The 15517-nt window shown below is 37.0% G+C and overlaps 1 protein-coding gene across 4 annotated transcripts in view; it reads left to right on the top strand.

Annotated features, from left to right (window-relative positions):
• Positions 1-4234: 4234 nt before the first annotated feature.
• Positions 4235-15517, top strand: part of LOC115221978 (serine-rich adhesin for platelets) — a 45990-nt gene continuing 34707 nt past the window's right edge. For 2 of the 4 annotated variants that reach the window (XM_036511303.1, XM_036511302.1), the window contains exons 1-3: positions 4235-4706; positions 12321-12475; positions 15004-15062. In XM_036511303.1, coding sequence (XP_036367196.1) covers positions 12356-12475; positions 15004-15062 — 179 coding nt within the window. In that variant the 5' untranslated portion in view covers positions 4235-4706; positions 12321-12355. The remainder of the gene's footprint in view (positions 4707-12320; positions 12476-15003; positions 15063-15517) is intronic. The other 2 variants (XM_029792077.2, XM_029792076.2) reach the window with 2 other exon arrangements.

The raw sequence follows: 15517 nt of genomic DNA, 5'->3' as shown, positions 1-15517 counted from the left end.
CCGAACAGTGGCCCCAGAGTCATATTTTACACGCGCGTGCACGAGGTGCAGGCTGGGGTTGATATGTCTAGGGCCACTACATTACTTAACGTCTTCTTTCCACATTTCAAACGATAACCCGCAATTGGAGAGATTTGATTTATATTTCGATCAGTTGGAGTTGACCACATTCAGTCTCCTGTGTTGAGTTAAGTAATGTTGGGTCATTCAGTTTTAGATCGCAAAAAAGCATATTTCTGTAAAGACAAATTTTACAAGGTGAATGAAATCGAAACGTAGTTTTAAAGGTAAAACAAAAGACAAAAATTCATTTTCTTTTCTGAGTGGCAGATTAGCATTAATCAAACGTCGCAATCTATTTGGAATCAAAGTTACGGGAAAGCACTTGGCAATATTTGACGGTGGAACTTTGATGCTCAGAGAATGTAGATTAGCATTATATTATATTTCATCATAACTTTTAAGTTTCGTCTTTAGAAACGGTAGCTCGCTGCAAGTGTTTTACAATGTATGTACTTGAAACTCGAGACAAATATATTTAATTAGAATAATTATATGCTTTCAATTGCGATTTAGTAGATCTGATAAATGTGTGCTAGATATATGGTTTATCATTCCTATCATATCTGCTAAGTTCATTTACGCCGTGGTTCCCGCAGAACTTTCTAATATACGAAACAACCATTAATGTAAAGTATTTGTATCTAAACAGACCTAGAAATATTCGTAGAGCTTCTTTTGAGAATTATTATTAATTTAATGTATGTTGTTATCCATTTTGTTACATACTCTGCTGTTTATTATTGTCCTTAAATGTAAACTAACACTTGTTTCTAATTTAGGGACAAGGCCATCAATTTCTGAAGGGAGAGGGTTGTCGATGACATTGGTCTCAATACTTGGCTAGTACTTTATTTTATCGACTCCAGAGGGATGAATGATAACGTTGACTCCGGTAGAATTCAAACTCTAAGCTTAAATATTTCGGTCAAATAATGCAAATTATTGTTTTCGATGCTCTAACGAATCTGCCAACATCGCCCTTAATTATTTATGAGGGGCAAGCCAGCAGTTCTGAGTGGGTTGGGGTTAGTCGATTCCGTCAACTCTATTACTTGACTGGTACTTAAGAGAACCCGAAAGGACGAAAGGCAGAGTTGACCTTAGTCGGATTTTAACTCAGAAAAAGTCGGAAGAAATATTGGAAGATACTATGTCTGGTGTGCTAACGATTCCGCCAATCTATGGTTCTGACATTTTATTCGCCAGCATTAGCAATTCATGTTGAGATGTACAAATATTATTATATAAAAAGGATGTGTGATGCAAATACGTTAATTTTTTTGCACAAGCCTCACCTCAGATATTTAGAAAGAAAAACAAAACGAGATGGGCAGTGTTAATGTGCAAACTTATTTCTTGCCAGGAATACTGGTTTTAAATTTCGGCAGACGACTAGCAATTCCGGTGTAGAGAGTAAGTCGATTATATCAATACCAGTGCTCAACTGGTACTTCTTTTATCGACCCCAAAATTTGATGAAAAGCAAATTCCTCGGGCGGAATTTGAACTCAGAACGTAAAGACGGACGAAATGCCGCTAAGCATTTTGCCTGGTGTGCTAACGATTACCATCCTGCCAGACAATTGATTTCAAATTTTGGCCCGAAAAGCAGAGCCAGCTGTCACAATCGAACGAGTATGGCTTGATAAGATGTACCACGGTTTTACTAACTGTTTTAAGTACCTTTGTAGTCTCGAACAGACACAGAACCTCCTTCGACACCCCATCACCTTGGCGACCCAGCGGAACATTGAGGATGTGACAGCTGGAGAGCGAGAGGGCTGAACGAGCTCTAGTATATCTGACAGGTTTTTATACAATCACCATCTACCCAATGTCACTCATAAGGCTTGAAAGTCGATCCGATACTATGGTAAAGACCCTTGCCCAAGATGCCACGCAATGAGATGGACCAGTAGATCTTTATGGTTGTGAAGTGAACTTAACCAATAATCACATCTTTAATCAATTGAAGATGTGATTTTTTCCCATTCTTGTTCACGTTGTCAAATACTCCGGATTTCTTGAAAGTCTTCTAAGCGATATTTGGATCAATTTGTCATACTTGAGAGGAATTGCCTTGGATGTTAATTCTCTTTGAATTCATCTGATTGAGACAGTTAACCAAGTTCGCTTTTGTGAAGCAAACTTCTTAAACGGTCGTCCATACTGCACTTGCAAATGTATGCATAAAGACACACACTCACATTCACGTATATATGTATGAGTGCAGATGGCCGAATGGTTAGTAGTTCGTTTTGCAACAACAGAGTTTGCATAGAAACTTGAGCGAACGTAACTTTCAAGAGGTTCGAGTCAATTTCTTTCTACTTTGCGATGAAAATTCGGTAGAAGCTGTTATAGGAGGTTATCAGAAGGATGCTACCCGGAATTCAAATGATACAGCCTTGTCCCAAAGATAGTTGTTTCTTTACAACCCACAAGGGGCTAAACACAGAGGGGACAAACAAGGACAGACACACGGATTAAGTCGATTGCATCGATCCCAGTGCGTAACTGGTATTTGATTTATCGACCCCGAAAGGATGAAAAGCAAAGTCGACCTCGGCGGAATTTGAACTCAGAACGTAACGGCAGACGAAATACCTATTTCTTTACTACCCACAAGGGGCTAAACACAGAGAGAACAAACAAGGACAGACATAGGTATTAAGAAATACCTATTTCTTTATTACACACAGAGAGAACAAACAAGGACAGACATAGGTATTAAGAAATACCTATTTCTTTATTACACACAGAGAGAACAAACAAGGACAGACATAGGTATTAAGTCAATTACATCGACCCCAGTGAGTAACTGGTACTTAATTTATCGACCCCTGAAAGGATGAAAGGCAAAGACGACCTCGGCGTAATTTGAACTCAGAACGTAACGGCTGCGTATTTCGCCCGGCGAGCTAACGTTTCTGCCAGCTCAACGCCTTTCTTGTCGCAAAGATATTGTATCACGTTGATTCTGCCCGAAAATTCGTTAACAGTACACGAGTGTGTGTGTATGTAAAAGGTTCAGTCACTTAACGCGTTAATTCAAAAACAGGTTAAACTCCTAACGTCAAGCGACTGAGATCCACTAATGACTATTTGCCTGTATTTATACACATTATCTGTCTCCACACGTATAATTCGATCGATGATTCAAATTGCGAACGAAGTGTTTTAGTTCATTATTTCCCGTGATAAAGATCTTTTCAGGACACGTCGAGAAGATCAACATGCCAGCCAGTGGTTAGTCGAAATTTGTGATCATGTAGCTCTGTGATCAAACACGTCTTTGCTGTGACCATTACATGGGTACTACTTGAGAACAGTGGTCCCAATGCGAGCACCGCGCAGTCGCGCATCCGCACCAGCTAGTCATGACTAGTCGATCCTTACTTTGCGTTTTTGTGTTATTTACTTTGTTTAAAAAATTATTTACTTCCTGTTTTCGTGTTTTATTTACTTTGTTTAACAAAAATTATTTAAATTTGTGTAATAAAATTATTTATTTTGTGTTTTATCTACTTCGCTAGGTAGTCGTTCTAGGATCGACTACGTACGACTAGCTAGCGCGGATGCGCGCACCGGGACCACCGTTCGCTAGTAAGTACCCATTACATGTATGTCAAGGACTACATTGGTCAATGTACCCTTCTATTTAAGATTTACAGGTGTGTATATGAGATAGATTTTGGCTGCTATTTCTAGCGGGGGGGGGGTCGATCAACAGCTTGGCGAGTAACGCCCTCGGCGTTTCCTATGTCTAGTTTACCAACAAGTGAAATATATATAAAAAAAAACACACACACACACACTACACTCAGGCAAAAGCACGCACACACACATACATACACGTATGTGATTGTGTCTCTGTGTGAGTATATATGTATGTGTGCGTGTTTGTGCAGTATGTATCTACAAATAGAAAATATGCACCCACCCACATACATATAAATATAAATATATATATGTTTGTATATATTTAGGCGGATAAATGTAATTGTATTTTGCACTAATAGACAAGATCATTGTATATATATATAAATAAAATGAATGTTATACACCTATGTAGGTCTAGGCGCAGGGGGGGGCCTCATTGGGAATATTTCAGCCAATGGCGTGCCTCGCTGCTCTTCAGCCCGGCCAGAAAACTCTTCGTATCCTGTTTATCGTTATTCTTGTTGTTATTAACGGCATGGCGGTTTCCTAAAACTCATGGACACCACTGCTGCCTCACCCTCTCTCTCTGCTCCGTCTTTCTCTCCTTATCTCTCTTTTTTTTCTCACAGATAATCTATATATTTATATCTAAACATTACACACACACACACACACCTCTATTTATATATATTTATTACATACAATTCGCCTTAATTTAAGAAGGAAAAACAGAACAGAACAAAAAATATATAAGGGGAAAAAGAAACCGACATCCATCCCTGTGAAAAGAGACAAGCAAAGACAATTTAATTTCGCTGTGGCTGGCCAAAATCTCTCTTGTTTTTCTCTCTCAGCCATCGGCGTACCGAAGCCTCGTTTCTGGCAGCCATCTGGTGACATTCCTTCTTTAGTAATGGTTATTACAAATTTCTTCACCTTCACCTTAGACATTCCATTCAATGTTGGCACATAATAGTTGAGTATGTGGCTTTTATTTAGCCTTCTTTTTTTTTTTTTTTTTTCTTTCAAAAATATCTCTCCCCCACCATGCTATGCTATTCCAACAATCCATCTCCCCTTTTGTTTTTTTTTAATCCCCCTTCCCTGCTTTCGTTTACATGTCCCCACCCATCATCATCCATCCGATTCCCCCTTTTTCTTGTTGTTCCATATTGCCGTTTTTACTCATGTTTGTATATATATATAGATTGATATATTTATGTTCCTACCTTAATGCACACACCCTCTCTCTGTCTCTTTTTTTTCACTTCAAAACAAATTTCCCAAAACGGGGAAATTTTCAGTTGGATATGTGCATATATATATATATATAATATATATATATATATACACACACACACACACACACACATATATATATATATATAGCACTTGGCAACTGATTTAAAATAGTGTAGTAGGACTAAAACCAGTAAGTGCATCTGCAACGATCGCTATATATAAATATATATTTATATATGTATATATATATATATATGCATGCATGCGTGCACATTATATGTAATGCACATCTCTAAGTCGCATATCTTCGCCGAATATTTCGATCTTGGATCATACATTTGCATCGGTGGAAGATGTATAAGTATATGTGTGTGTGTCTATATATTATATATTCGGTGTTGATTACCCCCGTCGCTACTCGGAGTATTTGCATCTCGATTATTTTATCCGAATAATTATTATCCTTTCCCTTGTGTCTGACTCCCTGGTTGTCAGATATTTTGTGGGAGGGGTCGAAAAATCCACTTAATTTAATTGCTGTGGTTTACTTTACATAAAAGATGTTAAGGAGAAAGCGTATTTTCAAATGGTGAAGGAGAAAAGAATTTATTTCTAAATGTATCTGGTTCGTTTAAGAAGACGGTCAAAGGAGCTAATTTGAGAAGTATATTTCCATTTTAGAATAGAGACTTTTGAATAATTAAATAAAAATCATTCTATTGCGAACGATGTCCGTACTAATTATAAATGGCAGGCAAACGGCGCTTCAGCCAAGAAATAATGTCTAAGTAGGCTAAATAATTCATTTCAGTCGTTGAAATTGTTCTTTAGAGACACGGCCACTTTTATTTGTTTTTTGTAGAATAATCCCAAGTTGGAGATTAGATATTTGGCGAAAAATACTTAGACCTGGGGGTTCCATGTTAGGTGAAACCGTTTGACTTGACTGTTAAAGACCCATGTCGGGACTGATGGAAGCAGATTTATCATTAGAACCGTTCTAACCATAATTTACTTCGTCTCTTTAGTTTGTTTTGGCACCGTGGATCTGGTACTACCATTATCCAGTGTATGTTTTAAAAACCGATTTTTTTTTTAAAGATGGTTCGGTGTGAGGTGAGTGAAATTCGACTGCTGTTTCTTGCAGATTTAGTGGCCATGTACAGGCAGGCGACTTGATTTCATTTGTGGTGGCGAAGGAAGGAGTCGAGAATGGAAATTTTAAGTTCTGTGATTAGCAATTATTGTGGCGATCGTTTTATAAGGCTCTCAGAGCAAAGCTAAAGAACATAGAGGCCTCGATCAAAGCCATGTTCGCTTCGCATAACGAACCGTTCCAGGCCTTTGGCCTTTATTTAATAGCATCATGAATATCACAACATTCCTCATTACCATTCGGGTTTCCTTTGTTTTCGCTGGAAACGAACCTCGTCGAATTATTGGGAATTTCGTTTTACAATATCGATAAACAGGTCAACGAAAATCTCGACAGAAAATAATAGTAATAAGTAAAAGATGGTGAAATTCAAACAACTGTAACCATTGCCTTTTATAAAATCAGCCGGGTTTGGCTACGAGTCATAACATTTATTGTAGTGTAAATATAATTTGGCTGGCCTGGTCTTCCCCCTAGGCACTAGTAATATACACACACTCATATATATATATACACGCATATATACATATGTATGTATATATATATATATATATATATATATACATTTATGTGTATATGTCTCTCTCTCTCTCTCTCTCTCTCTCTATATATATATATATATATATATATATAATATATATATATACACACGTGTGTATATATATACACAAATGTGTATATATATATACACATACACGTTTGTGTATATATATACACATGTGTGTGTATATATATATATATACACATGTGTATATGTATATATATACATATTTATGTATATATATACATATTTATGTATATATATACATATTTATGTATATATATACATATTTATGTATATATATACATATTTATGTGTATATATATACACACATTTATGTGTATATATATATATACACACATGTGTATATATATATACATATATGTATTTATGTGTATATATATATATACACATGTGTATATATATATATATACATATATGTATTTATGTGTATATATATATATACACATGTGTATATATATATATATACATATATGTATTTATGTGTATATATATATACACATGTGTATATATATATATATACATATGTATTTATATGCATATACATACATACGCACATATGTGTGTGTGTATATATATATATATATATATATATACACACCACTAGATAATTCTGTCAGCTTCACGCGTGTATAATAACTAGGCATATTAATTAAATCCGACGGAAGGCAATAACCATTTCGACTTGGTGTTTTTCAATCGACTTTTGGAAATATATTTAAGTTGCCCGTCTGACCTGGAGTGTCGACTAACCCAACCACCTCGGGGAGGTTTTGATAAAAAATTGCTACCAGTCATGTACTGGTCTAATTACACCGATTATAGCTTTCTACTTACTCCTTTACAAATAATGTTTCGATTTGTACTATAATACTCGCCATCACCTGACGGTGGTAATAGAAAGTGGTGGTTTTTTCAGTGTTACAAGTTTAATATATTGACAAGAACACTCCATTTTGATTCTAACTTCATTTCCTATTATTAAATCTTTGGTACTTTTTTCCCCTCCATGACTCTGATCTTAGTGTTTTATATCAATCTCTCTCTCCCTATCTCCATCCCTATATATATATATATATATATATATATATATATGTATATACGGTGTGTGTGTCTACACACTCAATCTGTATAATTTGCTTCATCAACCTGAGGAGATACAGATGTAGAAATGCGGAGAAAGAGAAAGTATCTGTTTATATTCACTACTCGGAGAAAGCGTTAAAAAATCCCCCGAAAAGATCAATAATTGATATCCTGTGACTATATAAGACAGTTTGGGTTTTTTTTTTTAAAAAAAAGGCCATTGCTTGTCAGATATTTTTAGGTCGATGGTGGTTTTTTACAAAGAACAGGAAATTGGGGTGGATGCTGCTTACTACTTCGCATTCATCAGTTCAAATAATCCTGGTAGATTTCGTATTTGTTTGTTTTTTTTTCTTTTCCTTTCTTTATTCCACGCCAGCCTAAATATTTTAAAATAAGGGTAATTTTCCAGCCACATAGATCTATTTTTCCATTCAGGAAAATCTGGATCATATTTTACGTTTTTACTCATAAAAAGAAAATTCTATCAACCATTTTCTTTTCTTCCTAAATATATATTTTTTTTTTATCCTGGCTACTGTGTATGTATGTATATATCTTGTGTATATTCTGAGACATTAATTTAGTTTGCAGTTTATATTTTTGGCATTTTTCATTTTAGTTTAATTAAGAAATAACGAAATCGTTAACTACGTTTGAAATTCTGCCCAACATGCCCGTAGGAAATTGTCAAGAGGCTATGTTTATATCTTATCGACTGATTATGGGGGTCTTGTAAGACACACCCATCTTCGGAAAGTCTTGTACGTGGTAAACCTGATGATCGTCGTCTTTGGAATGCACTTTGGAAAAACAGAGAGAAACGAAAACAAACAAATGACATCCGAAATCTTGTTTTCTTAGTTTTCCTTCCTTAATAGTTCTTTCGTGTTTCCTTATCTTGGCTTTGGCTAATCTTTCTTTCGCCTTGTAATTATTTCTAATTAAATTCGTTGCACTCGCAACATTAAATATAATTAACGCTAGAAATCCATATCTTTATACATGCTATAACTTTACTTAAATAACTATATTACACACACACACACACTATATATATATATATATATATATATATATATATATATACACCATGATAGATCGCTAGCCACTACACATTCTTTGTTTTCTCTCCTTGTTTCTTTCTGTGTTCCTTTCTGTGGAAGAGCGTAGGCTCGAAACGTTAAAGACTTTTTCACTTCCCGAGCGTTATATTAGTACATCTGTCTGTTGTCTACACCACCTGTCTTCGTCTTTTGTTTTATATTTTGTGAATTCTCCCTATATATATATATAAACACTTATACTATAACTTAGCTACATTTATATGTGTTTGTGTATGCACACACACACACTGTAGGGTTAACAACATTACATATAATATATTAAATATATTATAGTCATCATTATTTGTTTCTAAACACCCCTGAGATAAGCATTGAATATCAAAATGTTACCAAATGCATGCATATAACAAGACACATTATACATACATGCATACACACACAAAGCTTTGACGTGACAACGAGCAAGCTCGATGAACTAGAATTGGCAGCTAAATCTCCCTCGAAACAAAATCCTAACGTCATTTAAAACGAGATAATGTAGAACTAGATTTACTTTCTCTGAATAAACGACCGAATGCTTCTGGCCCAGAACTCTTTGATCACAGATCGTGCTCGATCAAAGCTGAGAAAAATTAAGCTTTGTGTGTCGAGTTAACAAAATGAAACCGATTTTGAAAAAAAAAAAAAAAAGCGTTTTGATTTTCAACAACGCAATTAAATTTGATAAATTGTGTTTATTCTCGACGCTAAAACTACCTGATAACAGAAACCTATTAAATTTCATATCTGAGAGAGGTTGTGCAATCCCGATTAAAATTTGTTCTTAAACTGTGTAGAATGCTTCCATGATTAACACACTGTCCTCGATTTTGACATATACCGTATGTGTGTGTGTATATGTACGTATATATGTGCATGAATGTAATTTTGTATATATATATGCGTGCACGTTTATACGTACGTATAGTTATATATATATATATAGCAAAGCAAAAGAAGGGATTAGCTTGGCATTGTTCCTTTGTTTTGCAGAATCTTCCCCTTATATATACATATCTATATGTATTTTGTTAATAAACCATTTGATGAGAACAATATATATATATATGTGTGTGTGTGTGTGTGTTTAATAAAACGAAGTAGCATGAAACGATCGTACCAAATTACCGAAGATATACTTGTTGCTCATTTTGATTATAATCACCCCATGGATAATACCATACAAAATTCTGGTGTCTCTGACTTGAGTACCATATTCATTTGAATCTATATATATATATATATATATATATATATATATATATATATATATATATATTATATATATATATATATATATATATATATGATAGTAAATGAGACTATGTTTGATTAATAATGAAAGTGGGTTGTTCAATACGTGTTTTGAGGATATAGCTTCTTTTTATTATTATTAAACTGAAACTGACAGTTTGTCTCTCGACTCGAGTTTCATACCACTGCGCACAAGAGGTGTAGAGGGATCGCAGGCTCGCTCACAGAAATACTTAGTAAAATACATGTCTTTAAATTCTTTCTTGATCGCTTTCTTTTTCCCTCTAGGTCACCTAAGTAGCAGTGGATGTGGGTGTATCTAAAGCTCAGCTATAACAAGGACAAATTTCAGAGCACCCAGTAACAGGGATTTTCTCTCTTTCTCAGGGTACATACCAAACTATGCTAGAATCATTTTACACGAACTTTCCATGCTGATATGAGTTGAATATGTCACCACAGTCCAGTTTGGCTTGGTCTCCCTAGCTGGATGCCTTTCTTACCACCAACTATTTCACAGTTTCTACTGGATGCCATTCATTGTAGCGTCAGCACGAAAGAGATTGTCATGTCCTCAACTTGACTAATGAGTCCTCTTAACCATGCATTGTCTCTGCTCATTCATTAAACACTTTACAGAGCATATTGGGTACACTTTAATCATAGACCAACAATACAGTGGCTCTGCATTCTGTGAGACAGAAAAAGCCCTTGTTACTCTATGATGTGTTAAGACAGTACTGATTATTAAAAAAAATGAGAGAGAGAGAAAAAGCAGGATGAGTGAGTGATGGTACTAAGGAATATATTAAGGCGGCAAGCTGGCAGAAACGTTTACCACGCCTGTCGTTACGTTCCAAGTTCAAGTTTTGCCGAGGTCGACTTTGCCTTTCATCCTTTCAGAGTCGACGAATTAAGTACCAGTTATGCACTGGGGTCGATGTAATCGACTTCATCCCTTTGTCTGTCCTTGTTTGTCCCCTCTGTGTTTAGCCCCTTGTGGGTAGTAAAGAAATAGGTATTTCGTCTGTCGTTATGTTCCGAGTTCAAATTCTGCCGAGGTCGACTTTGCCTTTCACCCTTTCGGCGTCGATAAATTAAGTACCAGTTACGCACTGGGGTCGATGTAATCGACTTGATCCCTTTGTCTGTCCTTGTTTGTCCCCTCTGTGTTTAGCCCCTTGTGGGTAGTAAAGAAATATATTATAGTGGAAACAGTGATTGGTGTGAAAGAGTGGTAAAGCGTGATGGATAGTAATAGAGGTGGACAGCACCAAATGTGAATAATAGGTGGCAGTGACGAGTTCTTTGGAGGTAGGAAGTGATGACGGACAGTGCAAAAAGGGTGATGAAAGGGGTACCAGGTTGTTATTGGAAAATTTGGTGGATAATCTTGTGGATGTCTACTGAGTCAGTTGCCAGATGTCGGAGCTTGAATGTGTCCCTGCCCAGAAAAGCAAGACATTCAGAGTATGGTAGATGCCTGATGGCATATTTACATATGCACAATACTAGATTTTTTAAAAATTAAAACTCCTGATATATATTTTGGGCAGTAAATCCTGCTTCAACCACCATAGCAATTCATACTACTGAGTACATCATTATCATCATCATCATCATCATCGTTTAGCGTCCGCTTTCTATGCTAGCACGGGTTGGACGGTTCAACTGGGGTCTGGGAAGCCAGAAGGCTGCACTAGGCCCAGTCTGATCTGGCAGTGTTTCTACGGCTGGATGCCCTTCCTAATGCCAACCACTTCGTGAGTGTAGTGGGTGCTTTTTACGTGCCACTGGCACGGGGGCCAGGCGAAGTTGGCATCGGCCACGATCGGATGGTGCATTTTATGTGCCACCGGCACGAGGCCAGTTGGGGCAGCACTGGCAACAGCCACGTTCAGATGGTTCTCTTATGTATCACCAGCACTGGTATCACAGCTGCAATTTCCATTGATGTTGATCAATTTCGATTTGATTTGGATTTTGGATTTTTACAAAATTTGCAAATATCTCCAGATCAGCACAGGTGGAATAACTGAAAATATTAGTCCAAAAGAAAAATTATGAATAAAACACAAAATGAGATTGCAAATTATAAAATAGTGTTTCATATATTTTCCTCTCTTTAATGATTTGAAACCCTGATGCCATCTTTCATTTGTGTTTTTTTCTTCTTTCTTTGTTTTAGGAGCTGAACACTGGTCACTGTGGTAGTCAGAAAATATGAAGAACATCACAGATTTTGTCTTCCGAAGGCAAGTTGGACTGAAAGATGTTCAGTCATACATCAAATTTGTTGAGAGCCTTCTGGAATACAAAGCTACCACACCACATGCTAATGAGGTAATTACTCAAAATTAGTTTTCTTTGATTTTTAGACTTTTCATCTTACCTCCTATTTTAACTTTTTCCTTTCCCTACCTCCTTTTATTATTTTTATTTTCTTTTTAATAATCCTTTGCTGTAATATAGGCGCAAGAGTGGCTGTGTGGTAAGTAGCTTGCATACCAACCACATGGTTCCCGGTTCAGTCCCGCTGCGTGGCACCTTGGGCAAGTGTCTTCTACTATAGCCTCGGGCCGACCAAAGCCTTGTGAGTGGATTTGGTAGACGGAAACTGAAAGAAGCCCGTCGTACATATGGTATATATATATATATATATATTTATATATATATGTGTGTGCGTGTATGTTTGTGTGTCTGTGTTTGTCCCCCTAGCATTGCTTGACAACCGATGCTGGTGTGTTTATGTCACCGTTACTTAGCTGTTCGGCAAAAGAGACCGATAGAATAAGTACTGGGCTTACAAAGAATAAGTCCCGGGGTCGAGTTGCTCGACTAAAGGCGGTGCTCCAGCATGGCCGCAGTCAAATGACTGAAACAAGTAAAAGAGAAAGAGAAACTGTAAGGTGTCGGGTTTCATAGTATACTAATGCGTGTCCCAGTTTTCTCTGGTTCCCTTCCACAATGGTATGATGAGGTCTAACATTGGCACAAGTCTCCCAAGAACTAGTTGAACATGAGTAGTTCCTTACCACAAAGCTAACTATTTGTTCATTTGTTTGTTTCGGTTTTCCCATTCTAACAAAAATTGAACAGGCATGGCTGTGTGGTTAATAAGAACTGTCAAACTGTCCTTGTAATCTCTAATTGTAATCTCTCTTTCAGTTGGAGCCATTTAAATTCTATATTTATTCTATTTATTTTTATTACGTGTTGTGAGCATCGTCTTGTTGGAAGGTGTTAACAACAGTTGTTCATGTCTATTTGTTTAACTTGGTAAAACCAGCAGCTAAATCCCCCCCACCAAACTTCATCATAGAAAAAATGTTGAATATATAGGTGCGGGAGTGGCTGTGTGGTAAGTAACTTGTTTACCAACCACATGGTTCTGGGTTCAGTTCCACTGCGTGGCACCTTGGGCAAGTGTCTTCTGCTATAGCCTCAGGCCGACCAAAGCCTTGTGAGTGGATTTGGTAGGCGGAAACTGAAAGAAGCCCGTTGTATATATGCATATATATATGTGTGTGTGTGTTTGTCCCCCTAGCATTGCTTGATAACCAATGCTGATGTGTTTACATCCCCCGTTACTTAGCGGTTCGGCCAAAGAGACCAATAGAATAAGTACTGGGCTTACAAAAGAATATAAGTCCCGGGGTCGAGTTGCTCGATTAAAGGCGGTGCTCCAGCATGGCCGCAGTCAAATGACTGAAACAAGTAAAAGAGAGAGATATGTGTAGGCACATATATTCAACATGACTGTGTGGTTAAGAAGCTTGCTTCCTAACCATGTGGTCTTGGGTTCAGTTCCACTACACAGCATCTTTGGCAAGTATTTTTTTACTGCAGCCCTGGGTTAACTAAAGCCTTGCAAGTAGATTTGGTAGACAGAAGCTAAAAGATGCTTACAGTGTGTCTGTGCATGTGTGTGTGCATGTATCTGTGTCTTTGTGTTTATCCTCCATCACAACTTGACAACTGTTGTCGGTTTGTTTATGTCCTCAGCAATTCAACAAAAGAAATTGATAAAATAAATGCCAAGCTTAAAAGCTAGTACTAGGGTTGATTTGTTCAACTTAAATGCCTCAAGGTAGTGCCCCAGCATGGTCGCAGCCCAATGAGTGAAACAAGTGAAAGATAAATATAAACAACAACAGACTCCTGGACGTGACCCACCAGAAAAGAAGGCGTGGCCATGTTTGTTGTGGCAGTCAAATAAAGCATTGTGGTTGAGTATTGTGTTGAATATATAGTTCCTGAATGGATATATCCGGCTCTAAAGCACATTTATGCTTCAGTCTGGTACAAGGTTATATCACGTCACACTTCACTAGTGAATGGTTGTTATTGTTGTTGTTATGGTTCTGCCCGGGTGCACCAAACTTTATAAAAGAAGTATCCTGGTTGTGACTACCCAATCATTTACTCAGACACAGTTTATCATGGATTACTATACAATGAGTGGCTGTGTGGTAAGTAGCTTGCTAACCAACCACATGGTTCCGGGTTCAGTCCCACTGCGTGGCATCTTGGGCGAGTGTCTTCTGCTATAGAATAAGTACTGGGCTTACAAAGAATAAGTCCCGGGGTCGATTTGCTCGACTAAAGGCGGTGCTCCAGCATGGCCGCAGTCAAAATGACTGAAACAAGTAAAAGAGTAATGCGTCTTTTTTTTTCTCTCTCTAAGACAGTTGGGTGTAATATGAAAGAAATTTGGCTGCTATTTCTAGCAGCTTGAGTAACTGTATAGAGACTCCCTTGCTTTTCATTTGCTGTACTATTATTGTTGTTGTTGTTGTTGTTGAAAGATTTATCAGAAACAATTTTTCACAAATTTGATAAATTCCCTGATTTTTCTCTTGATTTTCCAGCCATGTGAACTATCTGGTCACTGCCGAGCTACATTTCTCATGGATTTCAGTCCTGATGGGTAAGAATTTTTCTTTCTCTCTGTCCCTCTCAATGTTAGTAGTCATTCTGTGAGACTTTCAGTTACTGAAGTCTTTAGACTCCGTCAAATGCTTTTAAAAGGTGACAATGGCCAAAACACTTAACTCAAAATTGCCTCAGTTCACCTAACAACAAATAAGAATCATGGTGGGTACATAAGGCAGCTGTAAATAGCAGGAAGACTATTTAGTTAGTTGACAGGCATCTCATTAAACTAAGACACTGACAGATAGTCAGGCTCCTATCAACCTGAAACCCTATTTCTTCAAGTAGTAAACTAGAGATTTCATAGGTTGTGGGACTCCCAGTCTTTCACCCTTTTGATGCCAACCCACCCAAGACTGCTCTTAGTTCTATTATACAAACTTCTTGTTTGAAAATGATCTAGGCTTTGAAACCTTCCATCGAAATTTCATGTTAATTTTTTAGGGCATC

Source organism: Octopus sinensis, linkage group LG19 (assembly GCF_006345805.1).
Source record: "Octopus sinensis linkage group LG19, ASM634580v1, whole genome shotgun sequence".
NCBI lineage: Eukaryota > Metazoa > Mollusca > Cephalopoda > Octopoda > Octopodidae > Octopus > Octopus sinensis.
The sequence above is the reverse complement of the archived record's forward strand: the minus strand, read 5'-3'. Positions and strand labels throughout refer to the sequence as shown.